Source organism: Psammomys obesus, unplaced genomic scaffold (assembly GCF_907164565.1).
Source record: "Psammomys obesus unplaced genomic scaffold, mPsaObe1.curated_primary_1811, whole genome shotgun sequence".
In the NCBI taxonomy this organism is placed as follows: domain Eukaryota; kingdom Metazoa; phylum Chordata; class Mammalia; order Rodentia; family Muridae; genus Psammomys; species Psammomys obesus.
This window is the reverse complement of record NW_026596039.1, coordinates 20982577-21010257: the sequence shown is the minus strand read 5'-3', so window position 1 is coordinate 21010257 and position 27681 is coordinate 20982577. Positions and strand designations below refer to the sequence as shown.

The following is a 27681-nucleotide window of genomic DNA, read 5'->3' as shown; positions in this document are numbered from 1 at the left end:
GGCTGTTGAGGAAAAAAGGACCAACTGCATCTAAATTGCCCCATATGTAAATTAAGCATAAAGGCTCCCGGTGCTCACCTTTGAGAACCATCTCCTCCAAGGGGATGTCTTTAAACAGCTTGTGGTACTGCTGGTTGTATTTGCTCATTAGTGTCTGCAAACATAAGGCCCAGGTCTGAGAGGTTGCAGGCTGGAGATCAGACCACCACAGGGCCCTGCTCCAGCCACGAGGAGACCATTCATCTCCTACTAATGTTAAGTTCTGACAGGCAGCCAGTGACTAGAGGGGACACACCATCTCCACCCAGGCAACTCGGGTCTTCTGGGTCCCTGTTAACAAGCCTGGTGGCCAAGGGACCAAGAGTGGTTTGGGCATCTCAGGGCACCGCCCTCAGTGAGCAGCACAAAGGTGGCCCGGCCCCGCACTTACCCCTTCCCGGCCATACTTCTTTATCTCTTCACCCCTCGAGCCTTCCGACCAGTGCACACTGCAAAGGAGACATACCATTCCAGGGACAAGGGACCCGTGAGTCCGACCCATATAGCCTCAGTGCCAATTTGGCCTTGGCTTTGAGCCAGAAAATGAGAGCAGAGATTGGAGACTAAGGCCCTTCTCTCGGAAACAGTAAAATAAGAACTTCAGGCACACGGCTTATCTCTGGGGAAGGCACTCATGAGCCCCCTTTCCCACACCTACAAAGGTATGCTTGGACCGAGCCTCAGTATCCCAAGATGCTAATTTCTCCAGCCAAGGAATAGGCAGAGGCACAAGCAACGAGGGTTCAGAGACCAATCTGGGGGTGTACAAGATGGAAGCTCAGACTCACAGCTCCAGGGCCATGATCCGGACAGATCTGCCCTCCTTGCAGCCTCCTTGGGCAAGCCGCAGTCCCTCACTGAGGTACTCAGCACACTCAACTGAGCAGGAAAGAACACGCTGAAATACAAGGCTTTGCCCTGGCCAGGTTGGCCCAAGGACAGGTGGGCAGGGTGGAGATGAGTAACCTGAGAAGCCCGCCCCTGCTGGGTGCCAAGGCACAGGGGCAGGCTGCAGGGTGGAGGAAGAGGCCTCCGAAGGCTGTGCCCGGCCTACGAGGCATGCTCGGGAGTCCTGCCTGACTCAGTCTTAAGGTCTCCCTCTCACATCTGTATGTGTGCAACCTCGAGAGTCACCCCTAGAAAAGCTCTCCATGTCATAGGAGGCAGGAGCTCTCACCAGTTAGGAGTCCTCCAATTAGGCCAGACTGGCTGTCCCAAGAACCTCACAGCTCCTCCTGTCTCTCCCTCCCCAGCACCAGAATTACAAACATACACCACCAATCGGCCGTTTCCTTTTCATGTGGGCCCTGAGCTTGGATTCAGGTTCTCACGCTTGGACAAGCAAGCGATTTGATAAGGCATCTTCCCAGCCCCTTAGAGTGTGCCATCCACCTCCGAGGAGCAGGTCCCTCCTGACAATTCCCATGCTTCCCAGTGTGGGCTTATCTCTGATTGGGATGGGACCTTACCTGCTCTCTGGGGGTTCCTGGACCTGTTCTGATTCCTCTGTGCAGGGCATGGAGCTCTTTAGAGGTGCCATCTTTCCATGCATGTGTTTCTTGCTACAGAGAAATGGGTCCATGTAAGAAAGGAGAGCTTACAGGCACCTCACAAGAAGGCCAACAGAGACAACTAACCCAGCCCCATAGGGGCTTTCAGAAACTGAGACATCAACTAAAGAGCAGGCACGGTCTGGTCCCAGGCCCCTGCACACATGCAGCTGATCGGTGGCTTGGTCTTCATATTGGGCTCCTGGTGAGTTGGGGGGGGCTGTTTCTAACATGGACTCTATTGCCTGCTTTTGGATCACTTCCCTCTGGCGGGGCTGCCTTACTTGGCCTCAGAGGATGAAGATAAGAGCAGTCCTGATGTAACTTGATGTGACCGGAAGGTTAATACCGGGAGGGGGAGGGGCTTCCCTTTTCTGGGGGGAAAGTGAGAGGGAAAGGAAGAAGAAGGAAGGTGGGGGCTGGGAGGAGGGAAGGGAGGGGTCACTGTTGGGATGTAAAGCAAATAAACCAATATAAAATTTAAAAAAATAAAGGAATTTGAAAAACTAACGGGGAGCTTGGGGCCAGCTTTTCCTATTAGCACACGGTGTCCAGGGCAGCTGCTCTGTCCTCTCCTTGCTTGATGCACAGGGTAAAGTTTAAGGTGTCATAATTTGCAGTCACCTTCAAATGCTGTGCTCACCAACCCAGTGACCAGCGTTCTGAGGGAACTCACTTCCGCACATCCCAACACTACTCTGGAAATTTTAGCCCTTTATCACCTCTGCCAATTTGATAGGTAAAACTATATTACCTTCATTTGCATTTTGTCACTGGTGTCTCCCACAGCATAGTACCTGGAAACCTAAAGTTCAGTTAATACCTGGCCCAGAAAAACAAAAGGAATCAGTCTGTCCACCTTGTTTTAAATCCTAGGCAACTGCTAGGCCAGGCTGTGCGGAGCCTCCAGCCCCGCCCTGGAGGGAGGACACAGACTTGTTCATGCTGAAAGCAGAAGTCTCTAAGGTGCCCAGGCAGCGACTGTAAACTCCCAGGTTCTGGGAAAGGCCACTGTGCACAGGTCCTTTATCAAACATTAGTGATGTGGAAGGTGGATTCCAGTCAGCCTACAAGTGAGTAGAGCTGGGAGGAGTGGGGCTGTCCCGGAGTAGGAAGCGGTGGCCTCAGTCACCTTCGGACAGTTAAAGTACCTCAGCCATGACAGCCAAACTACTTCAGAAATGCCTCAGGAGAAAGGAGATGGTCTTCCCCTGAGCAGCTGGAGCACCCCCACCCCGTAGCCCCTGAGGTCCTGCTTCTATAGACTAGCAGCCTTCACTCTTGCTTTTCTATCAGCAAAGCCCAAGATGTCAGCATAACCCCAACCGAGTGAGCTCAGGAGTTCTTGGGGGAAGAGGGATGGCCAAGAGTCAGAGTCAGGACAGGGCAGTTCAAAGTCTAGACTGTGTAACAAGGTCCTGTGTGCTAGTCCCGTTGCGTGTAAGAAGCTGGAGCCCGAAGCCTGAGAATCCCCAAGGCTGTTTCTCTCAGTTCTGTGACCGGACCAAGGCAGAGCTCTTTTTCAGGGTGTGGAGAGAGCCCAGTCTGTAAGCTGCTTCCTTGCGCCAGAAGGACATGAACTCAAACCTCAGGACCCATGTGAAAACTCCAGGCACGGGGCACACACATCACAACACCCGCACTGGGGAAGCAGAGATGGGCTCACTGGGCAGCCCGTCAAGCCTCTGGGAACGTTCCAGGCCAACGAGAGACTGTCTCAAGAAAACAAGGTCAGCTCGCACGCCACCAAGGCTGGTCTTTGGCCTCCTCATGTGTGTGCACATACGTGCAAACACAGCCGCAACACACACATGTGCCCTCACATGCAAGCAAACAAATACCTTGTCTTCTTTAAAACAGAATTACAGACTTAGCCCAAGGCCTTCCAGGACCCTGGTTTTTCCAGTCTGACACTCCCCAAACACAACACTGCACAGATCAGGTAACTTACCCCTGACAAGGGACAGGCCCTGTCTGGTGCTGTGAAGGTACCAGGCAACCTCACTCATAAAACCAGCCTAGTCACATGTGACCTGGTGCCCTCTGTGCTCAGCCTCACAGAGGGCTTGACACATATGTCACCATATACTTATATACTGCTTGCAGTTTCGGCCAATGGTGAGCAACTCATATCTCACGTCACATCACAGCTGCCTGAGCTCGCATCACCCGGTGACATCACAGCTCTCTTGGTTCCTATAAGCATGCTCCACCATGTTTGCACCCAGCAAAATCTACTCATGACACATTTCTCAGCATGTTTCCCTGTGGCTAAACAAGGCGTGAATAAAGTGACACGACATTAGTGATTTGACCCGTGTGTTCCTGAGGTTACTTCCTGGGTATGTTTGGTTTTGTCACCCCACTTCACAGAGGGGCTTTTCTTAACTTTTTATGTTTGCAGTGGAGAAGATGCTTAAGTACGAAGCGTTTATAAACGTTTGAAAGCAGCCATTAAAACATTCCTTCCAAGTTGCTGGGGGATGGTGGCACACACCTTTAATCATAGCACTGGGGAGGCAGAGAGGTGGATTTCTATGAGTTGGAGTCCAGCCTGCTCTACAGAGCAGTTCCAGGACAGCGAGGGATACACAGAGAAACATATCTTGAAAACAAAAACAAAAACAATCCCTAAACAGAACTGAGGCTGTGGTTCAGTTGGTGGCATGCTTGGCTAACATGTAGGAGGTCAGTCTGGACTCCAAAACATGACCCTCCTTCAAAGAAGAGGAAAGAGAGGAGGAGGGGAAGAAAAAAGCTCATTCAAGTCCTTTACCTGTTTTCTTAGTCTTAAGCATAAATGTTTTATATAAATAGATCACATAGCATACAATCTGTTTGTGTGACTTTCGTTGCTTCACATGATTTCATGGGAATTCTCCTGTTACTTTTCTCAAGCTCTTTGGAGCCACCTTCAAACTGTTTTCCGTATGCTGTGCCAGTGAACCCACTGACCAGCACTTGAAAAGACATCTATGCCCTACATCGGAGCCCCAGCGTGAAAACTAGCTTTTTCTTGTCTTTGCTAGTTTGATAGCAAAAAAACCCATGTCTTTTTTAATGGGGGGGGCAGTGTTTGTGTTTTTGTTGTTGTTGTACTGATAGATTTTCTTTCTTTCTTTTTCTTTTTTTCTTTCTTTCTTTCTTTCTTTCTTTCTTTCTTTCTTTCTTTCTTTTTTTTCTTTTTGAGATAGGGTTTCTCTGTGTAGCCTTGGTTGCCCTGGGCTTGCTTCGTAGATAGGCTGGCCTCGAACTCACAATTCACAGAGATCTGCTTGCCTCTGCCTCCCAAGTACTGGGTTTACAGGCGTGTGCCTCTGCACCCAGCCGCATTTTTCTGTAAAATGATGTTTTCCCTGGGGTGGGGGGGGCACGCCACAGTGCCTAAGAGGAAGTCAGAGGATGGCTTGCAGGAGTTGGTTCCAAACATCTACAAAGTAAAAGCGGCCTTTCTATGTGAGATAGTGACAAGCCAGTCAGCTTTCTGCTGATAATGCTGTTGGCCCGGGGACCCAGCCCAGGTAAGAGAACCCACCCAGCACCTGAAACCTTCAGCTCAGACCTCCTGTCGCTAGTCATGGATCCTCCGCTCTAGCGCCTGTTTAGATGAATGAAGAGAAAACGCCAGAGCTACAACTCAGTTGATAGCGTGCTTGCCCTAGATCTAATCTGAGGCCACATACAATCCCAGCACTCAGGAAGTGGGAGCAGGGAGAGCAGAGATTCAAGGTCATCCTGGATTACACACAGAGTCCAAGGCCAGCCTGGGACCTGTCTAGTAAAAACAGTGGGCCAGGAAGATGGCTCAGTGAATAAAGGTACCTGCTGGCAAACTCAACAACCTGAGTTTGATCCCTGGGACCCACATATGGGAAGGAGAAAAAAGACGCTTAAAAGTTGTCCTCTGACCTCAACATGTGTGCCAATGCATGCATATGCCCATATATGTGTACATACACACATAAATAATAAGAAAAAATTAAAGAACCAGGGAGGGAGGGGAGGGAGGGAGGGAGGGAGCCAGAGCTGAGCATTGCGGTACACACCTGTTGTCCTAACACTTGGGACTCAGGGTCAAGGAATCCGACACACTTGAGGCTACCCTGGTCTACCATAGCGAGTTTCAAACCAGCTGGAACTGCGTATCAAGACTGTCTCAAAACACAGAGAAGGGCTTGTGAGATAGCTCAGAGATTCGAGTGCTTGGGCTAAGCCCGAGGACCTGAGTCTAATCCCTGGGAGCCATGTGGTAGAAGGACAGAACTGATTCCCACAAAATTTCCCTCTGACATCACACTCACGCAGTAGCACACCATACACGCGCGCACACGCACACACACACACACACACACACACACACACACGCACGCACGTGCGCACATACAAATAAACAAGTGTAATAAAAATTTAAGAACAGTAGCACCGATGCCACTGAAGACCTTTGGGCTCAGTGGTTGGCACTCACATTAGAGCCCATGAGGCTGCAGGACGCCTCACCTGATAACTGCTTGGACTTTGACCAAGGGGAGCAGAAGGGAACGCTAATAACATGACATTCGGCCCTCCGCCAGACCTGCTGGCAGCTGACACCCACCCCTCTGCCATCGATTTTTCCTAAAAGCAGCTTCTCAGAGCCCAAGGGCCATAAATCATGCCTATTACGCTTCATCCTGTCCAGCCCTGTGTTCAAACTGTGGACTTGATATCAGGGTTTAGGATCCTGAAATCTGTAATCTGACATTTAGAACTTACTTTTTATTTTATGTGTGTATGTGTATGCTTGAGTACAGTCTGTGCTCTAGCGCAGTGCCCTCAGCAGCCAGAGGCATTACATCCCCTGGATCTGGAGTTATAGGTGACTGACTGTGAGCTGCCTGGTGTGAGTGCTGGGTACCAAACCCTAGTCTTCTGCAAGAGCAGTACATGCTCTTAACCACTGGACCATCATCTCTCCAGAGCAAAATGACTACTGCCATGAACACAAGGAAGGAACAGGGAAATGGCAACACCCTTCCACAGTAAAGGGAAGACCAGAAACTGCAGATCTCAAACCAGGTCCTTTCTTGAGCTGGTTCCAATGGCAGGCAAGCCTACGAGAGGGCATAACAGGGGTCTGGAGTCCCGCTGGCAGGTGCAGAGTCCCTGCCAACCCCTTCCTCCTTCCTTCCTTCCTAGAACCTTACTGAGGTTACCACTGCTCCTGGTCTGGGGTCTGTCATGGGGCAACAGGGTGGGCTGGGAAGCAGCAAAGGGAGATGCCAAGAAAGGGTGGTATAAGGGGAGAGAGAGGCAAGGCCAGAATGTTCAGCTCGTTCTCCTTCCACCCAACATGGTTCTGAGAGTCTGACCGCCACTTAATCACAATGTCTGTTTCTCCATTGTTGCTACAGTGGGCAAGCCCAGGCCATGTTGTCTTTTCCCCCCTTGGATTCTGGCCACCTCTCGCTAGCCATGCCTGCCCCAGCCTCGCCCTCACACACGTGTCTCTCTCCTACTTTCACAGCCATCTGCAACCCAGCTCTGCCCCTACCTTTCTCTGACGAACGCCTTACAGTCCCCCACCCTAATCCCTGCTTCTCTTTTTTTGTTTTGCCGTTTTTGAGACAGGGTCTCACTATGGTGCCCCGCCATCCTGGAACTCACTCACTATGTAGACTTAGCTGGATCTCATAGACCCACCTGCCACTGCTCCCCAGAGCTGGGATTAGAACTCATCACCAGGTCCAGCCCTGCAACTATTTCCACCCTTACAATTCGCCACTCTCCCCCGTGATGCCTCCCTTTCTCCGCCGAGCAGCCCCTCACAGTGAAGTCCCTCCCCCATCTGTCTGTCTGGGGAGTTTCGGGTCTTCTTTGAACCATCAGTTCAGATGCCTCTGTGGTGTGGGGCTTTCTCTCCCTCCTCCAGGCTCCTCACCCCACCCCTTTTTTGCTGCTTTGTTTACACTCTTCCTCAGTTGATTCTGAGCTCCAAACCAGGTGTTTCTGCACCCTACACCAGCACTGTTTGCTGAAGGGAGGAGGCAGGAGAGAGAGAGGGTCAGACACAGAGACTATGAATGCTTCTTGACACCAAGAGAGGCCAGAGAAGAGGTGGGGAGAGCAGTAAGAATGAGTCAGAGAATAAGTGATAGCTCATGGGAAAGGAAGAAAAGGGAAGGACAGGAGCTGGCAAGCTCACCCACGCTGGGTCCTTCCTTTCAGTAACCCTGGTCTGTGGGGGAGGCAGACAGCGCTGGCCCAGCACTAGGAGCCACTCCACCTCGCTTGACTGATCAAGAGGGCCACAGAAAGCCACAGAAGCATGAGGAGAGCTAGATGAGCAGGTGTGCGGTGCACGCCTGCACTCCCCGCACCCGAGAGGTGGAGACGCTGGGACCAGGATTCAAGTTCATCCTTGACTACATATTGAGTTCCAGGCCAGCCAGGATATGAGATACTGTCTCTAAAGGAAAGAAAAAGAGGAGGAGGAGAGAAAGTGAGGAGAAGATAGAGGGGTGGGAGGAGAGAAAAAAAGACAGACAAGGAGGAGGAAGAGTAGGAGAGAAGACTAGGGGGAGAAGAGGAAGAGAAGAAGGAGGAGGAAAAGAGTAGGAGGGGAAAGAAGAGGAGAGAAGAGGAGGACTATCTCAGGACAATATGAGGTTTCACACAGGCAAACTAGGCTGCACTTCTCCAGGCAGGCTTGCTGGAGCCACGCTCCCCGAGTTTACCAGCTCCTTCCCTGCCCTAGTCCCTCCCTCCAGGTCTCATCTGTGCCCCTGGCAGTGCCTGATGCGAAGCTGAAGTCTCAGTCAGGCCCTGCCCCCCTGAAGCAGCAGGGCCCATGTGGCCACAGCTCCCAGTGGAGTGGTCCCTTGGGTGACTTCTCCCTGACAAAGGTACCCACACTCTCCCAGGCTGACTTCTTGTGGACTTCTGAGATACTAGAACTCCTTTCGGGTCCTGCCAACTTTTCTCAGAGCCCAGCCCAGGGCCAATGTCACCTCTGCAGACAGCCAAGACACTAAGCCTCTGTGGTCTCCAGGGAGAGAGCTGCCAACACTGCTCTCTTCAGACAAAGGCCACATCACATTGCGGCCCCTGACAGGACAAATCCAAAAGTCATGAAAGGAGCTACAAGGGACAGGAAGCCAGGTAGACTTCCAGCCTGGGTAGACCTTCAAAAGCTATGGTTCAGCAACCTGGGCTTGGGGTTCTGCCATCCTCCGGCCTCTCTACCCTCATGTCTCAGTTCACCTCCCGCCTGACAGAGGAAAGATCCCTGCTGTTAGCATCAATGTAGGGTCAACTGACTAGATTCACATTAGAATCCCCAGCAGGGCTTTAGAGGGAGAAAACCAAACCAAGCCAATGCTGTGATTGTGCAGGTCAGTAGCTCCTGTACATGGACACTAAGGCAGGAGGGTGCTGAGTCAAGGCCATCTTGCAATATATAGTGTGTTTAAGGATAGGCTGAGCTAGATCTAAAACAAAAATGGCTGGGAAGATAGCCCAGTGAGGAAAGCATTTGCACCACAAACAAGGGGATCTGAGTTCAAATCCTCAGGGCCTAAGTAGAGGTCACCACTAACTCTAGTACTCTGAGAGGTTGAGACAGGAGACTCCTCTGAAGCTTGAGGATCAGCTAGCCTGGCTCACTACAGCAGCAAACCACAAAAACAAAACAAAACCACAACCCTGTTTTAGGCAAGGTGGCAGGACGGTGCTGACCCCTGTAGCTGTCTTATGACTCCCACAGGTCACACACATGACACAGACACACATAAAAGCAAAACAAGAAAAGGATGCCTGAGCCCTGCTTCAGAGCAGCTACGTAAGAGCCTCCAAGAGTTGTACTTAAGTGACTATTTTTAGGTTGCTATTGAAGTATAATTTACACATAGCAAAGGAAGGGTACAGCCCAATACTTTTCTTTTCCTCTCTCTGTCTCTGTCTCTCTGTCAGACAGAGTCTGATAGCTCTGGCTGTCCTGGAGCTCACTATGTAAATCAGGCCAGACTTGAACTCAGAGCTCCACCTGCCTCTGCCTCTGCCTCTGCCTCCTGATTGCTTAGATTACAGACCTGCTTTATCACATTCAGCAGACTAACCCATTTAAAAAACAAACCTGAAACCAGCCCCCAGAGTTCCCCTTTCCTGCCCTTTAAAAGAAAATTATTATTATTATTATTTGTTGTTTTTGTTTTTCAAGACAGGATTTCTCTGTGTAATAGCTGTAGCTTCCTAAATTGCTTTGTAAACCAGGCTGCTTTGAACTCACAGATATAAGCCTGCCTCTGCCTCTCAAGTCCTGGGATTAACAGTTTGTGTCACCATGTCTGGCTCCAGAACCCCTTCTTGCTCCTTCTGGGAGCATCCCCCAAAGAACCATCATCCTGACATCTGACGGCAGACTGCCCATGCTTCCTGTCATACAGACTGGGGCCACAGCACCCATCTTACAGTGCGTTTGAAAGACTGAAAGGCACATCCACGGGGCTGTGTGTATATCTGTTTGGGTTTTAGTTTTTTGAGACGGGGTCCATGCTGGCTTGGAACTTGCTCTGTAGCTGAAGATGACCTTGAACTTCTGATCCTCCTCCACCTCCCTCATGCTGGGATTACAGGCATAGGCCACCATGCTCCCTGCCAGGGCAGTCCTCCAGACCTTGTGCACGGGAGGCTAGCACTCTTCCTAGCACCGTGCTGTGTTATGTCTGTAAACCGCATCCTCACTAGCAAGTACATTATATGGATACATTTCATTTATTGCGTTCCTTTTCCTGATGACAGGCTTGGGCAGTTTTCCAGGTTTGGCTTGTTATGAAAGCAAGGAAAACTCTGGTGCCAGCCTCGTGAACGCAAGTATTCACGTCTGTGGGTAAACACTTAGCACCAGCATTGCTAGGTCACAGGCAGGTGTCTGTTCAGTTCTGGCTTTTAAATGCTCCAAAGGAAATTGAAGCCCACAGCCAGTCAAGAAGTCACGGGAAGAACCCTGCCTACTCTGTTCTCTCTTTGTGGCTCACAAGGAAGCACACCTCCTTCTTCCCAAGGCCCGTTGGCCTGCCTGGACTAAGAGCTAGGGTTCTGACCATACCGAGTTTCAGGAACATTGTGGCCAGACAAGGTGACCCCAGTTACTAGAGAGTTCCCTTGTCTGCTGAGGCCATGTAACCCATTTCCTGTGTTCTGCCAAGGAAGCGACAGGTTGACTTTCCAATGTGGCATCAGCTAGCTCAGAATCACTGTGGTATTCTTCCTGGGTATCTTCCTGTGTTCTCTCAAAGCCATGGTCCTCCGCACAACCTGGAAACTGGCTGGCAAGATGGCAAGAGCCCCCCTGAGGACAAATAGGGCAACATCTACAGAGTGGGGTAAGTCACTGATATGTAAGGATAAAAGGGAATTTCTTTCTGGTAGGAAAAAATAATTCTGTAGTTGCTCTCTTGAGGCCACGCCCAGCCAACATGTTACACTGAGAAAATGGCTGGCTATGCCCTTTTGCTGACTAGAAAGGGGGAGGGGCAGGAGAACCCCACAGCCAAAGTTCAGACTAGTGCCTTGGGGCAGGAGTAGGGAATTGGAGGCCCCAATCCCACTGCCCCAACACAGCATCCCTGGAAAATGGCTCAGGAAGGAGATGCACTTGTCAAGTCAGCCACTGTCCCGCCCAGAGAAGGGTCTGAGGCCACCCAGACTAGAAATGTGCTCAGTTTCCTTTTATTGCTTAGGGAAGCTTTGAGGTAAAAGGAGATGAGAGGCAGGCAGAGGCTCTTCATCCAGAGACTGTGGGAAGATCACGCACAGCAGCCAGAACCGCATGAATACGGACCCAGACAACGCCACCTGCACCTGGCCAGGAGCCTCCCAAGAGTAAAGAGGTTGCACTGCACGTCAGATTCCCTTTCCAATGACTCCAAGCCGAGAGACAGGAGGCAGGGAGCTGCGCAGCAGGGCGAGCTGTGCAGATGTTCCTGGAGGAAGGTCTGGAGCGAAGCAAGGACGGCAGCCACCGGCAGCCACAGGCCAGACTTCAGCCTAGGAGAGCGCAGGGGGCATCTGCTCCCCCTTTACTGCCCATTGACTTCCGGTTCTGCTTGCCGTGTGTCCAGTGCGCACAGCCAGACAGGAAAACTTCAGCCCAGGTTTGCCCCAACACCATGTACCAGGCACAAAGCTTAGCTCTCATTTAGGCCGTCAATGTGACAAGTGGTACTGCCACTATCCCACAGCTGGAGAATGGGAAGCAGCTGGATTCTGTGAGCTTACAGGGCGGGACCTCCTGGAGGTGTCTGACAACTAACCCTAGGTCAGAGCCACATCTGCATGAGTCTCGAGGGCCAGGAAGAGGAAAGGCACGTTCAAACCATAACAAACTTCCTTAGCCCAGGGAGCTCTGAGAGACAGTAAACAGGTCCAGCTCAGGTTGCCTAGCATCTGCCGCCGCCCCCCCCCCCCCCTTCCAGCTCTAGCCTTGTAAGAGAGATGGCAGCTCTGCTCTGCGGCCCAGAGCCAGGGCTAAAGGCCCTCCCTCATTCTGAGTCCCTGGAGAAGAGCAGAGCCGGTTCATACTCTAGTCTAGACAGTGGTCCTTCCTCCCTGGTGTCATGTATCCCAGTGGCCTCAACCCATTACATAGCCAAGGACAACCTTGAATCTGCACTTCTGTCCTTCTGCCTCTCAATCGGCTGGGGTTACATTTGCCTCCACACCCAGTTTCTGTGGTGCAGGAGGCAGAACTTGGGGCTCCATGCGTGCTAGGCAAACTCTCCACTGACTGCCACATCCCCAACTGCTGGTGCTCACAGCCGGTGATGCCACAATGCCCTGCAAAGACCCCAGGAGAGAGGGTTGTAAAGAAACCGCTGGTGCCGGGGCACACGCGTTTAATCCCAGCACTCTGCGAGGCAGAGGCAGGCAGATCACTGTGAGTTCGAGGCCAGCCTGGTCTACAAAGTTTAATGAGCCCCAAACCCTTTTCTCCTGTTGCCTGACCTCTGAACCCAAGTCTGGATTCTCAACCTGCCAAAGGGACACAGCTCTATGTGAGATAGAGGTCACAGCAAGTTCACAGCCAGCCTCCATCTGGAGAAGAGGTTAGCTGATAAGCTGCTCCTCCCAGCTCTGCCAGCCTGCTTCTACCCAGGATGGAATTCCCTTGTCTTTCTCTTCCAGCACCCCTCTTCCCTGAAGCTGCACCTGCATCAAGGGATGGAAGTGATCTCCATTGTGCCCAGAAAATTCCTGGGCTGCATGGTTTGCCACTCAGTCTCTCACATTCCAGGGACCTACCCAGTTTCATACATACAGCAAGTGTTCAATAACAATCCACAGACTAAACAAACACTCCAGCTGAAGAGCTCCTCTGTGTATGCAGTTTGTTCAGAAATGGAGGGTCCTTACGGTGTAAACACAAGCCTGAAGTCACAGCAGTTTCTGTTGTACCTTGAACCTCTGGTGATCCTGTCACTTGCTTCTGACCTGTGCCTCTACAAAATAGGACAGAAAATCCTCTTGCTTATGTGCTATGTGATAATCTGCAAGAGGTCAAAGTGCAATCCAAAGTGTGTTGTGGGGAGGGTGTCCTGCTAAAGCCCCACCCTGTGAGCTTCCCATTCCTTTCCAGCCCACTGAGACCTGGAGCCCCATGTCCCGCCACACTCCTGGAAGGATACCTAGAAGCAGAGCTTCCTCTCCACAAGAATTAACAACACTGGGGGCACAACTGGGCCTCCTGTGCACCCACAGAGATCCACACATGCCTTGCATGCCTGCACTTCGTCTTCAGTCTACAACACAAGAAAGCAGGGAAGGCATTCTGGCTCCGAGGCTGCACCAGGGATGGGCTCCCACCTGCTGGGACCCAGCCATGCTCAGAAGCCTTGCTGCTCCTATATCCACTCAAAGCTTGAGGGCAGCCATTTCTGTTTCTGTCCTGCACAGAGAGCTCAAAGACCTGCAGAATGAAAACAGTCACTAGGGAGCCACTCGGGGACAAACATCTGAGACCCGGGAGCTCCCTTACAGGACATCCAGGCTTTCCTACAGAGCCTGGGCCACATTAGGCAGGCAGTGAGTTCTACAGCCTGCCAGGCCAGCAGCTAACCTTTCCCACAGCTGGGGGAGCATCTGTTGAGCTGCCCCCCTGGACCTGATGACAGACCACTTCTTTTTGGCAGGCTCCTTGGGACCCGGCCATCTCCACACAAGAAGCTGGTCATTCAGGTCTTAAAACAGACTTGCATTCACTCAGAAACAGAGCACCCCTGTGGCCACGCTTCTGAAGGGAGGCGCACAGACAACCTTGGCCACACAGATGCCCCCACTCAGGCTGCCAGGGGTGGCTACTCTCCAATGACAAGTCAGCTCTGTTTACCCCTGGATACTGTCCAGCAGAGCCCACGCTAACATCTGAGGATGCCCATCTCAGAATCCCTCCAGCCCTGTGGATGCTCCAGACTCTGCTCAGAACCACAGGTAACTGCGAGGCCCTGGGGCCCTGACAGAGACTGGGTGGTGGCAGGCCGAAAACCACGACTGCTGCTGGGGGCTTTGAGGAAGCCACTGTTGCTTTCTGGGACAAGAAAGTCTCTGCTGGGGGTGGGGAAGGCAGAGGCCAGGAAGCTAGGTGACCTACAGACGGCCACCTGCTCTCTGTGTCAGGATTCCTGTCCCAGAAGGGGTTGACAGTTTGCTCAGAGGACTGCCAGCCCATCTCCCTCTGCCTTCCTTCTGCAAATACCAACTGAAAAATGAACGCTTGTTATTCCCTCCACTCTGGTAAGTGCTGTGTGCTCCAGGGAAGGAAGGCGAGGCACTACCCACAGCGTGTCTGCTAGGGGAGGCAGACGTGAAGCAAATATTAACATAAACCAGTACATAATTATAAGTCCGTAATGTACACCCTGAGGAAAAGCATGGGTGTCAGGAGAAATTCTACCAGAGAGGCCAGGCTCACCTGGATGGCCAGAGTGATTCTTTTCAAGCAACTAAGACCCTGCAGCTGATCTCCATTGGATGTTCACCACATGGGGAAGAGAGAAAGTGGCTGCAGAGGGGTCATTAGAGAGGTCAAAGAGCAGGCCAACGGTGCGGGACTGTAAGAGGCCCTGTTTCTGGAGGGCTTTGGTGAGCAGTGAGGTGGTAAGTAGTGAGATCAGAAAGGTGGGCAGAGCTGGATGGTATAGACTGCATGAGCTCCAGTGAGAGTCACTGCCTTACAACAATGGGTACCCAGAGAAGGGATTTAAATGAAAAGAAGTATACTATCAATTTTTTGTTTTTTTAATATAAATATTTTTATTAATTTGTATATGCGTATAGATGTCGGTGCCTATGGGGTTTGGAGCATAACTTCAGAGGGTTGCTTCTTTCTTTCTACCGTGTGATTTCCAGGGATTGGATTCTGGTCATCAGCCTTGCTGATCCGTCATGCTGGACCTTAACACTAACCTGTATCCTTAAAATGACTAAGATGCTATGTTTTGTGTTATGTGGATTTCTTAAATTGCCACTATGTAGACCAAGTTGGCCTTGAACTCATATAAATCCACTTGCCTCTACCTCCCAAGTGCTGGGATTAAATGAATGCTTCCACACCCAACTCAACAATTTAAAAAAGAACCCTTACAAACTCAACGAGAAAAAGACAAACGACCACATAAAGAATGGCACATATCTGAATCAGTATTTCTCAAAAGATGATAAAAATGTCCGGCAAGTATGTAAAAAGGTCATCAACAACATTAGCCATGAGGGAAAACCACCCACAAAGCGTACCTCTCCACACCCCCTCGAAGCCCGCCATCAGTAACAGGTGCGGGAGAGGCTTCGGGGATACAGAGACCCTCTCTCCAGCTGGAAGTGGTGTGAAATGGGGCTGGCATTTTGGGAAAACAACCACTGAAGTTACCATACAACCGAGCAAACATCCCTAGGAACATATGAAACAGAAGTAAAGATGCATGTTCAGACTGGAGAGATGGCTCGGTGGTGGTTACGAGTGTGAGCTGCCTTCCAGAGGAGCAGAGTTCAATTTCTAGTACCCACATCAACAGTTCACAGCCACCTGCAAGTCCAGCTCCAGGGGACTTTGACACCTGTGGGCTTTCAACATGCACAAACACACACAGACATGGGCACAAAACTAAAAATAATAAATAAACGAAAATGCATGCCCACACAAAATACTATCCATAAATGCTCACAGCAGCATTACTCAGAAAAACCAAAAAATGAAACAGCCTACACGCCCATCAATAGATAAATAAAATATTTCTCTTCAGCCATTAAAAAAAAAAGTAAGCAAGGAAACACTGACACATGCCGATCGTGAACGGTGGAGGTATACGCAGGGGTGGTTGAATGCAGAGCCTGCAGAGGCCAGAAGGGGACGTCAGATGCCTGGAGCTGGAGTTACAGGCAGTTGAGAGCCAGCTAAAGCAGGGGTGGGAGCTCAACCTAGCCACTCTTACCTCCAGGAAAGGATCTTCAAACTACTGTTAACTGGAAGAAGGCAGTCACAAAAATACTGCTTCCTCTACAGTTCCATGTGTAAGCAAAATACAAAACTGGCAAATCCATATAGAAAGAAAGCAGATTGGTAGACCCTGGGGTGCAAAAAAGGGCAAATGGGGAGTGACGTCTAACTGTTCCTTTAGTTTCTTTGCAGGGCAAATATTCTGGAATTACAAGGTGGTCTTGTTTGCATAACTGTGTGAATATCAAACACATCACTGAATTGGACAAGCAGCATGTTGGCTGTGTGGTACATGTGCTTAGCATGTATAAGGCCCTGGTTGCATCCCTAGCACTGAATAAAAAAACAAGCATGACTTCAATCTCAATGCAGTTGAGGAGGGAGGGAAGGAGGAAGAAGAGACCCAGGGCTTAAGGAACGCATGGAAGAAAAAGAGAGGGGCGGTCCTGCCAAATTATGTTATAAAGAATGTTTGCCATGGTTCTCCCTCACTTTTAATCCCAGTACCCAGGAGGCAGGGAGAGGATGATCTCTGAGGTTGAGGTCAGCCTGGCATACAGAGTAAGTTCCAGGTCAGCCAGGGCTACACAGAGAAACCTTTAAAAAAAAAAAAAAAAAAAAAAAAGAAAGAAAGAAAAATATAAAACTCCAAGTGTGTAGGTTGAAAAAAAAAAGCATTTCCAAAGGAGGACTGGGCGAATAGCAGGACAAACAGTGCTGAGGTTTGCTGAAGGTAGGCGACAGCAGACCTTGAATGTGGACGCTTTGGTGCTGTGATGGGCCGGGCTCCTCCTTCCTCCCCCCCTCCCCCCGACTGGTGACTGGGAGGGACAGTGAGCCTCTGACCACATGTGAGGAAACCGGGCCACCAGCCAGCTGGGCACCACAGCAGCCTGGACGCTTGCCTCCCCTCACTTCCAGTAACAGACAGCGGCGTTGTCTGGATGGCGGGGCCGTTCGCTCCCCCATGGTCGGAAAGGGCAGTTGAGTGCATCCGCGCCTCGGAGACCCGGTGCTGCCTCACTGCACCGGGTCACAACCCACCCTCCATCCGCTCTCACCTGCAGTTCCTCCACCCCAAGGACGCACCAACCACAAGAATCTTTTTCTAAGCCTGCCCTGGAAAGGACTGGGAAGATCAAGGTCCCTAAGGCCCCGGTGGCGGCCACACCCGGAATTCCAGTACCACACTTAGTGGTTCCTAAGGCGGTGCCTGCGGCGACACTGATCGCGTCAGGGTGGCGCGGCCTAGCCCTCTGCCAGCTGGTGAGTCGAGCTGGTAGCACAGAGCGTAGATTGTAGATCAGGAGACCTGACGTGAGGGCAAGAGCAGCGCCCCACCAACCGGTGTCCTGGGATGGTGAGCCTGCGCCCTGGAACTGTGCCCAGCACCAGCGCTGGCAGCTGGCCGCTACTGTGCACGCCCCTGGCGGGGCTGGAGTCCATACCCCGCCGCAGGCTCCTCGACAACGTGGCTCCTCAGGCAGATTCCTGACCAGTGACCCAATCTTGAGCTCTGGAGCCTCTTCCCCAGGGAGCGCCCCAGACTGCAGAGCTGATCAAAACCTCCTAGAGAGTGCCATCTCTCGCCGCTGTTACTCAATACATGAAGGGTGTAGCTATTGTACGAAAGGTGAGAAAAAAAAGATCTCTTTGTTTAAAATAAATCACTGTTATATGACTGTGAAAAAGCAAATAAAACAAAAACCTTAGGGGTTGGTGAGATAGCCCAGTCGGTAGAACGCTTGTCACCAAAGGATAAGGGCTTGAATTTAATCGGGAGAGAGGAGACGGAGGGCAATTGAGGCAGACACTCCACCCCTGACACAAGTAAGAACACACAGGAGCGTGCGCACGCGTTCTCTCTCTCTCACACACACACATCCACACTTGGAGAGACAGAGAGTGACAGAGAAACTATATTTGGACCACACACAGCTAACAGGAGAAGCTCCAGCCCACTGGAAGTGCCTCACACATACTGGGTGAGGATTCTACGACCCCACCCAACGGCACCCCCCCCCAGGCCCTAAGGGTTCATTACTACCCACTGTTACAGCTGGGGGGCGTGGGGGCCCATGCCTGGTCTCAAGAGGAGGCATGAAGAGCATGAGGTCAGCCTAGGCTACAGAAGGGGAGGGCTGGGAAGAGATGAATTCCTTTTTGTTGTTGTTGTTTGTTCTTTTGTTTTGTTTTGTTTTTCAAGACAGGGTTGCTCGGTGTAGCCTTGGCTGTCCTGAACTCACTTTGTAGACGAGGCTGGTCTCACACTCACAGAGATCTGCCCGTCTCTGCACACACACCCCCAGCACTGGGATCACAGATGTGCGCCAACGTGCCCAGAGAGATGAATTCTTAATAAGTTAACTCTAAATGGCCCTACCCTTTATTTGATCTGGAAGACTATATTCTTGAGAAAAGTCAAGACTTTTTTTTTTTTTTTTAAAGAAAATGTGGAAGCCTCACCTAACCAGGCGTCAGAACAAATTACAAAGGGATTGCTGGCTTACAGAACAGTAATAGATCGACAGGACACAGAGTGCAGCAAATGATCTCTGGATATAAGATATTTGAGTATAGAGTGAAAATATTTTGAGAAAGAAGATTACTTGTTTAATAAATTCGATGGGATAAAGGCTGTCTCGAATCTCTCACAAAAGACATTCAAGGTACAGTAAGCATGTACATATCTCTAACTTTGGGGTTATTTGAACTCAAGCCAGTCTTCCCACTTCAGCCTCGTGAGTGCTGGGAGACAGGCACATGTCACCACGCCAGCTAAACACTTAGGAGTCTAAATCTACAAAGAATTAGAATATAATAAAAACAAATTTTTTTAAATATCAGAAAAGTTTCCCAAGTAAGGCACAAAAATCTAGAAAGCAAAGATTTCACTGTATAAGAAGGGACTGGAGGGATGGCCAGCAGTAAGCACACTGGCTGCTCTTCCAGAGGAGCCAGGTTCTATCCCCAGGACCCACGTGGTGTTCATGCCTGTCTGTAACTCCAGCCCCAAGAGAGCTTATACCTCCCGCCTTCTCCGGTACTTGCACTCACATATACATACATATGCAGACATGCACACACCTAGACACAGTTCCAAAACAATAAAGTTCTTGATTGCATAAGAACTTTTAAACTTTTGTACATCGAAATTTAATATTTGATGAACAAATCAAAGCTGGGGGTAACGAAACGTGCCCGTCACTTCAGTAAGCTGAGGCCGAAGCTGGCAACCTGGGCAACATAGTAGGAACTGCTTCTTCTTTTTAATATTTGTACAAGCAACTGCTTAAAAAAAAAAAAAAAAGACACAAATACATCCAAGTCATTAAGCAGCCTAACAGAAAAGTGCACAGAGCCACTGCAGAGGGGCGTGCCTGCAGCCCCACAACAAGAGACCAAGCCAACGTTGGGGAGCATTCTTCGCTAGTTTGGGATACACAGGGGGTTTCAGACTAACCCTGTCTCAAAAAACAAAACAAAACAAAACAAAACACTAGGGTTGGTAAACCTTACAAGCCTGATGACCTGAGGTCAGTCCTTGGAACATAACAAGGAAGGAGATGACTTCTGAGAGTTGTCCTCTGACCTCTGCATGCATGCTGTGGTGCCCACACGCACTTATTAACACACACACATATATAATGCATAACATTTTAAAAACTGAAGCCAGTCTCGGCGGCACACACCTGTAATCCCAGCACTCAAGATCTCTGTGAGTGTGAGGTCAGCCTGGTCTACAAAAGGAGTCCAGACTGCCAAGGCTACACAGAGAAACCCTGCCTCAAAAACAAACAAACAAACAAACAACAATTAAAATACAAAATATATAAAACTGATTTGAATCTACAATTATGTCAAAATAAAAAATTTACTTTTAAGAATTAACTTTGGGCTGACAAGATGGCAGCCAGGGGATGCAGAGCTGGGTCCCGAGCACCATGTCAGTTTGCTCACTCCCACCTGTGACACCTGTGACACCAGCTCAAGGGGATCCAAAGTCTCAGCCTTCTAAAGCACCTACACTCAAGTGCACATTCCCCCACATACACACAATTTTTAAAAAGTGAACTTTGGCTGGGTGTGGTGGTGCTCAATTTAATCCTAGCGCTTGGGAGGGAGAGGAAGAGAGATCTCTGTGTGTTCAGAGCCAGACTGGTCTACAGAGTGAGTTCCAGGACAGCCTGGGTATAGAGAGAGACATTGTTTCAAAATAAATAATGAATAAATAAAATTGGATCTGGTGTTTGTTTGTTTGTTTGTTTTACTGTATACAAACTAGAGTTATCAGAGAGAGGGAATCACAATTGAGAAAACGCCTCCATACGACTGACCAGTGGGGAGGCCTGTGGGGGTTTCTTAGCTACTGACTGAGGCAGGAGGGCCCAGTCCTTTCCAGGTAGAGCTAGCACTGCACAGGTGCTCCTACGCTGTGAGACAGCAGGCGGCAGGCTATGAAGAGCCAGCCAGCTGGCGGTGTCCATCCGTATGGAAGCTCCTACCTCCAGGCTCCTGCCTTGAGCCTGCCCAGACCTCCCTCAGGAATGCAGTGAAGCCTGAGAGCTACAACCTGAAACAAACCCTGCTCTCTCCAAGTTGCTTTGGTCATGGCTTTTCATCATACCACAGAAGCTCTGACCTAGACACTTGCGGACGTAGCTCAACGGCGGAGTGTTTGTCTAGCTTGTGCAATGCCTTAGGCTTATCCTTAGCACTGAAAAACTTAAAGCAGAATAAACTTTACACTTTACAAAAGAAGACAGAGGAAGTTCTTAGAGCTGGTGCTGAATCACTGGAGACTCCCAGCTGGAGGCACTTGAAGAAGATACCTCTGGGTGAGTACGTACTCGCTGAATTGCACAGCCGGCACAGCCTGGGGATCTCTGAGCCGCGAGTTAATGTCTGACAAGCCAGCCCGGAGCTGAGAGGCGAGACTTGTAGAGCAGGACCTCAGACGCAGATCTGTCCAAAGAGCTGGACTATCTGCATTGTATCACATTGGCTACTACTTAGAAGTGATATAAAAGACCAAAAGAAGGAAAGAAAAAAAGCAACACAACCTTCTCCCCCTCTGTTCTTGTTTTTCGAGACAGGATTTCTCTGTGTAGCCCTGGCCGTCCTGGACTCACTCTCTAGACCAGGCAGGCCTCAAACTCAAAGCTCTGCCTGCCTCTGCTTCCTGAGTGCTGGAATTAAAGGCGTGCACCACCAAAGCCCCTTTTCAATGTTATTCATATCAAAAAATTTACCACCAAAAAAAAAAAGTTCAGAGTTGAAGAGATGGCTCGGTGAGTAACAGTGCTTGAAGCAGAAGCTGGGGAACAGGGATGGAAAAGCCCAGGCGCTCTCTGGCCAGCCAACTCAAGTGGGGAGCTTCCAATTCAGCCAGACCCTGTCTAAGGGTAAAGCAGAGGGGCCTGAAACTCTCCTCCAGCCTCTACACGGATGCCTGTAACCATATACCTACATGCATGCAGTACACACACACACACACACACACACACACACACACACACACACAGTGGGTGGACGGAAAGATGGAGCTGGGTTTAAAACAAAATGTGGGCCCACTTATTACTATCATCCTTAGGCACGTTACTGCAGCCATGATTCCCAAACCCAGAGGGACCATTCTGTAGTCAGTGACCCTTCACCCACAGCAGTCCTGTCATTCTGTCCCTCCTTTAATGAAATCCTCGTTCGATTGGTGCAGTCAAGGCCACGCCCCTCTTGCCCACCCCACTAAGTCACCTTTCCACTTCCTGCTTTAAATGGAAGCAACTGGTCTTTCCCAGTCCTCCCAAGTCTCCTCCCACCTTCCCGACCCCAGGTGACAGGCTAACCGAGTCAGGAAGACTCAGCCTTCCTAATGCCACAACCCTTTATCACAGTGCCTCTTCTTGTGGTGACCCCAACCATAAAATTACCTTCTTTGCTAGTTTCTCACAGCAACGTTGCTGCTGTTATGAGCAGTAATGTGAATGATGTCTGCTACGTGAACCTTGTGAAAGAGCTGCTCCATTCCCAAAGGGGTCATGGCCCGCAGGTTGAGAGCCACTGATGTGCCCCCTCCCTCTGGGGTAGGCACAGGTTGCAGGGTAGGTGTGTGAACTCCTGGCACGTGGGGAGAAAAGCATCTCACCTTTAATTCCATCAGCAGCAAAACAGATTCAAAACCCAGGTCCCGGGACGGATTGAGAAAGACTCCCCTGCAACTGTGGTCTCAAAGTGCCCTTCCCAGGAGAAGGAAAAGGGCTTCTTAGAGAGGGGGCTGATGCTGAAATCCAAAGGAGATGCTCAAGCAAGTCTAAAACAGCTACTCCTCCCAAGAATGAGGGAGTCAAAGACTCAGCGACCAACTAGAAAGATGGTGCGCTCTGAGTGGCACTCAGAACGCCATTTACCGTGGGCCACAACACGCCACCCTGCTGAAGTCTACAAGACCATGTGACACAAGAGAGCACACCTCTGCTGAACACTGGAGACCCAGATCATGATTTTGAAAAGTAGTAAATATTTTTTGAGATTTTCTTTTATTTATTTATTTATTTATTTATTTATTTATTTATTTATCTATCTATCTATCTATCTATCTATCTATTTACATTGGAGTTTTGCCTGCGTGCATGGCTGTGTAACAGAGTCTGAGCCCTTGGACTTGGGGTTAGACAGTTGTAGGCGGTCATGTAAGTGCTGGAAATTGAACCTGGGTCCTCTGGAAGAACAGCCAGTGCTCTTAACCCCCAAGCTATATCTCCAGCCCCTGAAAACTTGTAAATAAAAAGAAAGAGCCAAGTATTTATTCTGCCTGCTCAGTACTAACTACCTGTCCTCAGAATAGCCACATAATCAAAGAGTGCGCCTGATAAATGAAAAGACTTGCAGAATTAGATTCCTATTCCTTTTGGTCTTTAATGAAATCGGTCTACATGACATACTAATCAGTGTCTACTTAAAGGGATAGACCCAGAAATGGCATGTTTCCAGACATGTAAAACCCTCCCCAGGGATCTAGGCCCAACTTCCAATTTATATGATATTCAGGGGTCTGAGGAATATAAAATATATATACAGATACATGGTATATATGTAGACACACAATTTATATGCATGGGTGTTTTGCTTGTATGTATATTTGTCTGTCTGTGTACTCCCTGCAAGCCTGGTGCCCGTAGAAGCCAGAAGATGGCAATAAATCTTTTGCAACTGGAGTTACAGATGATTGTGAGCCACCACTTGGGTTTTGGGAACAAGCCTGAGTCCTCTGAAGAACAGCCAGTGCTCTCAACTGCTGAGCCTACTCCTCAGCCTCAACAGTATTTTAACCACCACCACCAAATTGGGAGTTAGGCATTGTGACACATGCCTGTAATCTCAATATCTGTGTGGCTGAGAAAAGAGGATCCCCACGAAATCCATTTTGGTCAGCCTGGACTACAGTGATTCTCTCTCCCCACCCCCACTGTGTGTGTGTGGAGGATCAAGCAAAAAAAGATCAAGCAGAAAGATCTATGTGTTTGGTGACAAAGTCTTAATGTCACTGACTTACCTTGAAATTAAATTTCTAAGTAGCCTTTCAAAGTTCAGAAGTTATTTTCAGAGCTTAGGACGTAGCTTAGTGGTAGAATGAATGTCGAGAGTGTATGAGTCCCTGGTTTAGATTCCCCAGCACCACCAAAGAAAAACAACAATTATCATTCCAGTAATGACAATAATGTAAATGATGTTCAGTGTGGCCTGAGTGACCACTGGCAAGGTTTGAGTCATTTGGTTAATTCAAACACAAGTTGAAAAAAGAGAAAGGAACAGTTTTATAACCAGAGACAGTCGTTGGCCCAGGCAAAGCAAGCTTGACACTGACCCTCAGTCAGAGAAGAGGGAGCTGAGAAACAAAATACCAGAAGGACTTTGACAACTATTTAATAAACCTTTGATAAGCTATGTTAGCACATGAAGAAGGAAACTGATTCATGTGAGACTTAAACAAGTTCTTTAAGTGCTTTTTATTTCCACTTAAAAAAAAAAAAGTTTCAAGCTGAACTTAGTGGTGTAAGCTTGTAATCCCAGCTACTCAGGAGGCAGAAGCAGGAGGACTGAGAGCTCGAGGACAGCCTGGTGAATTTATGGAAACCAGTGAAGATTTTAAAGGGCTAGCAAGCCACAGGCTTGTACAAGCTTGTAATCCCAGCACGTCTGAGGCAGAGAATCAAGAGTCCAAGGACAGGCTGGTGAGATAGCTGGGATGATTCTCTGGCAAAGACACCTGCCTTAGAAGCCTCAGGACTTGAGTTCAAGTCCGAGAACTTATGGTGGAAAGGACAGAACAATTCCCAAAAAGTTTTCCTTTGCCGGGTGTGGTGGCGCATGCCTTTAATCTGAGCACTCAGGAGGCAGAGGAGGCTCGGTGAGCTTCAGCTCAGCTAAAGGTGCATAATGAGATTCCTGACCCCAAAACATAAAGAAAAAAATTGTCCTTTGACTTCTCCACCTGTGCCATGGCACACACAAGCCTGGAACTGTGCACGCACACTGATAAATAACATAAAAATGAAGAGTTCAAAGTCGTTTTTAGCTAGCCCAGGCCCTGTCTGAAAAAAAATCAATAATAAGCAATAAAATGAAATTTAAAAATTTGAAAGAGTTGGGGATGTAGGTTAGTATTAGAGCACTTGCACATCCCTGAAACTGGTACAGCAGGACAGACACAGACAAACAGCCTAATGTGATGTTTGTTTTTGAGACAGGGTTTCTCTGAGTAGCCCTGGCTGTCCTGGACCTCACTTTGTAGACCAGCCTGGCCTTGAACTCACAGACATCCACCAGCCTCTAGAGCTTCCCGAAGGCTAGGATGAAAAGCATGTGTTACCACAGCCTGGCCAGCATAATGTGATTTTAAATACCATCAAGAAAATATTAATTAAAAGCAAAAATTTAAAGGTTGATTCATTTACTACAAGTTATTCAGACTAACTCTAAATTCTAACCAAGCATTTCTCAGCTAACAAAAAAAGTGTGCGGATATGGGAGGAAGAGGGGGCGGGGAAAACAGCTTGTCCCCCTGAAGCATCTATGCTTAAGAATAATGAACACCACCACAGCAGGCAGAGACACCTTAGGGAAAACTGCCAGTTCTCAATCAGATAGGAAGCTCATTCCTGTCTGTGTGCTGTATCTGTGCACAAAGAGGCCAGAGGAGGATGGCCTGCTCTGTCGCTCTCCACTTTATTCCCTTGAGACAGGGTCTCCCACTGAGCCTGGTGCTAGGCTGGCAGCCAGCAAGCCCCCACGATGCCGCTACCTTTTCCGTGTATGGTGCTGCGGTCACAGGGCAAATGGCCACACCCAGCTGGAATTCAGGCCCTTGTGCTTAAGCAATGGTATTGCTATCTCCTGTGCCATCTCCTCAGTTTCGGGAAACTCATTCCTGGGGCTATCTGCCGTGGTCCCCATTCTCCCCTATATTTGTAAACAAGTAGGAGAATTAATCATCGTTTACAGGTTAGAGAGAATAGGTGATGAGAGACTGATGCCCTACAGCCCATGGGAAGAGGTACGGAGGCCCAGCCTGACCTCTATCAAGCGTATAACTGCGTGGAAGACAGGTACAGAATTGAGAGAAACTTGTCTTCCCCTCTCAGAGGAGGAGGAACACACTATTTTCCAGCACGCAGACTTAGATGCTAGACACGGAAGTGGAACGCTATACTCTTCCTGGCTTGATGGGCTTCCAAGGCATGTCACAGCAAAGGGGAAAATTTGAAAAGAACCGAGACACCTTCAGCCGTGGAGGCGGAAGCCTGTTAGTGAGCAGATCTGCTGACTGTGTGGTAAAGCAGAGGAGAGGGAAGCGATTTGTTCCACTGCAGCAGAACGGGAGCAGCACCTGAACGCACTCTGCCTCTCCGAGTGAAGCTCTTCCTGTCAGTCTTATAAATAGGGACCGTGTCCCTCAACCGCCAAAGCAACAGCTTAGCCAGCTTAAGGGCTGGGTGGAGTCACCTTGACAGGCGCTAGCAGCTCCGGGAAGAGCTAGCTCGCTGGAGGCCAGCAGGCATAAACCATCCTGAGAACTGTTATCCTGCCACGTTGCCCTGCCACAGTGGGTCAGCAGAGTGTCCCCAGTGAATGAATTAGCATACAGGTATTTCTACTCCCAGATAAAGTGTGGAGGACCCAGCTGAGCTCAGAAATTTGAAAGCATGCATCAACAGAAAGGCCTGGATGGGGCCCAGGCTGACCTCTCCAGGCTATTTAGAAGATCCTTGCCCTCAGGGAAGTTTAGAAAAAACGTCCATTTGGCCCCAGCAGACACCTCCTGAACGCATGGCGACAACTAGTCCGCTTTGCCCTCCGCGTTGGCCACCAGGTACCCACTGAGAACACCCTTAACGACTGCCAAACTGTAACCTCTACTCTAAGAGTGACGGCTCTCCTGGCCTCCAGCTGGCCTTATGAGAAAGACTGTGGAGCAGTGGGAGGCGGGGCGGGTATCCTCTACCCATCTTTTCTGGCACTCCTTTGTCTCACTGAGTTAGGAGTGGAGTTCAGAGTTCACAAGGGAGAGGTGGCATCCAGCTTGTCAGATGTCTGCAAGGAGGGGCACCTTCGCACAAGCGTGTATGTTGAGGGTGGAGGCAAGCACAGAGACAGGGCAGATAACAGCCGGCTGGACACCCCACCCCTCAACCCTTAGAAGACTGCGCCACTAAATCCACGGCATCCATGGTTGATGCGGGAACGAGATCACATCTGCCCTACCTAGATCCACCCTGGCTGGCCAGCTGTGTAGACTTGGGACTGGGTGAGAGCAGGACTTCAATTTCATCAATGGGCATCTTCCCCCAAAATAGTCCTCCACAGGACTTCAAGCGTTACCTTCCCCCGACTCCCCAGAGCTGGGCCTGAATTCGTTATGTGGTCCGGGATGACCCAGAGTCTCAGCTCATCTAAGATCTTCGCAGCGGCTACTGTGCGGTTACTGTAGAGCATCGCCAGCGTCCGGTCTACGCGGTGAGCGCTGCGCTCCTGGTTCACCATTCTAGGTGTGCCACCTCGTGTCTTCCTCCCCCACTCACTCCTCTCCACCAGCAAGAACTTTGCTTTTCTCCCCGGCTCTCTGGGTTGGAGACCGGCCCCAGCCCGCCCGGGCCTGGCGCACGGGGTGCGGCCGAGTCGTGCTGGGACAGCTCCACGCTGCCTCCGGGGCAGCCGCGCGCGCTGCTCGAGTAGGTCCCGCTGGAAGAGCGGAGCAGCGTTTCTCGCTGCGGATCGACGGGCAGGGAGTAGAGGCAAGCGGGACCGGGGGTCGTTACGGTGAGAAATGAATGAAAACACAAAGAATGGACCGCGAGGGTGGCCGTCAGGAGGTGACGCTCGCCCGAAGCCACCCAGACCGACCCTCGCACGCCGCGCTCCGCACGCGCGCACCTCCCAGCCCCGCGGAGGCGCAGGGACCCGCGGCGCGGCCGGAGCCGGGATCTCCGCGGCCGGGAAGGTCCCAGAGCCGCCCAGACGCGCGCCGCAGCCCCCGGAGCCCGGAGCCCCGGAGCCCGCCCTTACCTGCCCGTCTCGACAGGCTCGCCGCGGCTCGGCGCGGTCATCGCGGCGCCTCTGCGGAGCCCGCGG

General features: G+C 50.2%; 1 protein-coding gene across 4 annotated transcripts in view; it reads right to left on the bottom strand.

Moving 5' to 3' along the window:
• Gramd2a (GRAM domain containing 2A) overlaps window positions 1-27656 on the bottom strand; it is a 36262-nt gene extending 8606 nt beyond the window's left edge. For 2 of the 4 annotated variants that reach the window (XM_055621971.1, XM_055621972.1), the window contains exons 1-4: window positions 27616-27656; window positions 1509-1601; window positions 431-488; window positions 79-154 (exon numbers count right to left, since the gene is read on the bottom strand). In XM_055621971.1, the coding sequence (XP_055477946.1) occupies window positions 79-154; window positions 431-488; window positions 1509-1601; window positions 27616-27656 (268 nt within the window). Of the gene's footprint in view, window positions 1-78; window positions 155-430; window positions 489-827; window positions 892-1508; window positions 1602-17114; window positions 17223-27615 lie in introns of those variants that run through there. The other 2 variants (XM_055621973.1, XM_055621974.1) reach the window with 2 other exon arrangements.
• Between the last annotated feature and the right edge of the window lie 25 nt (window positions 27657-27681).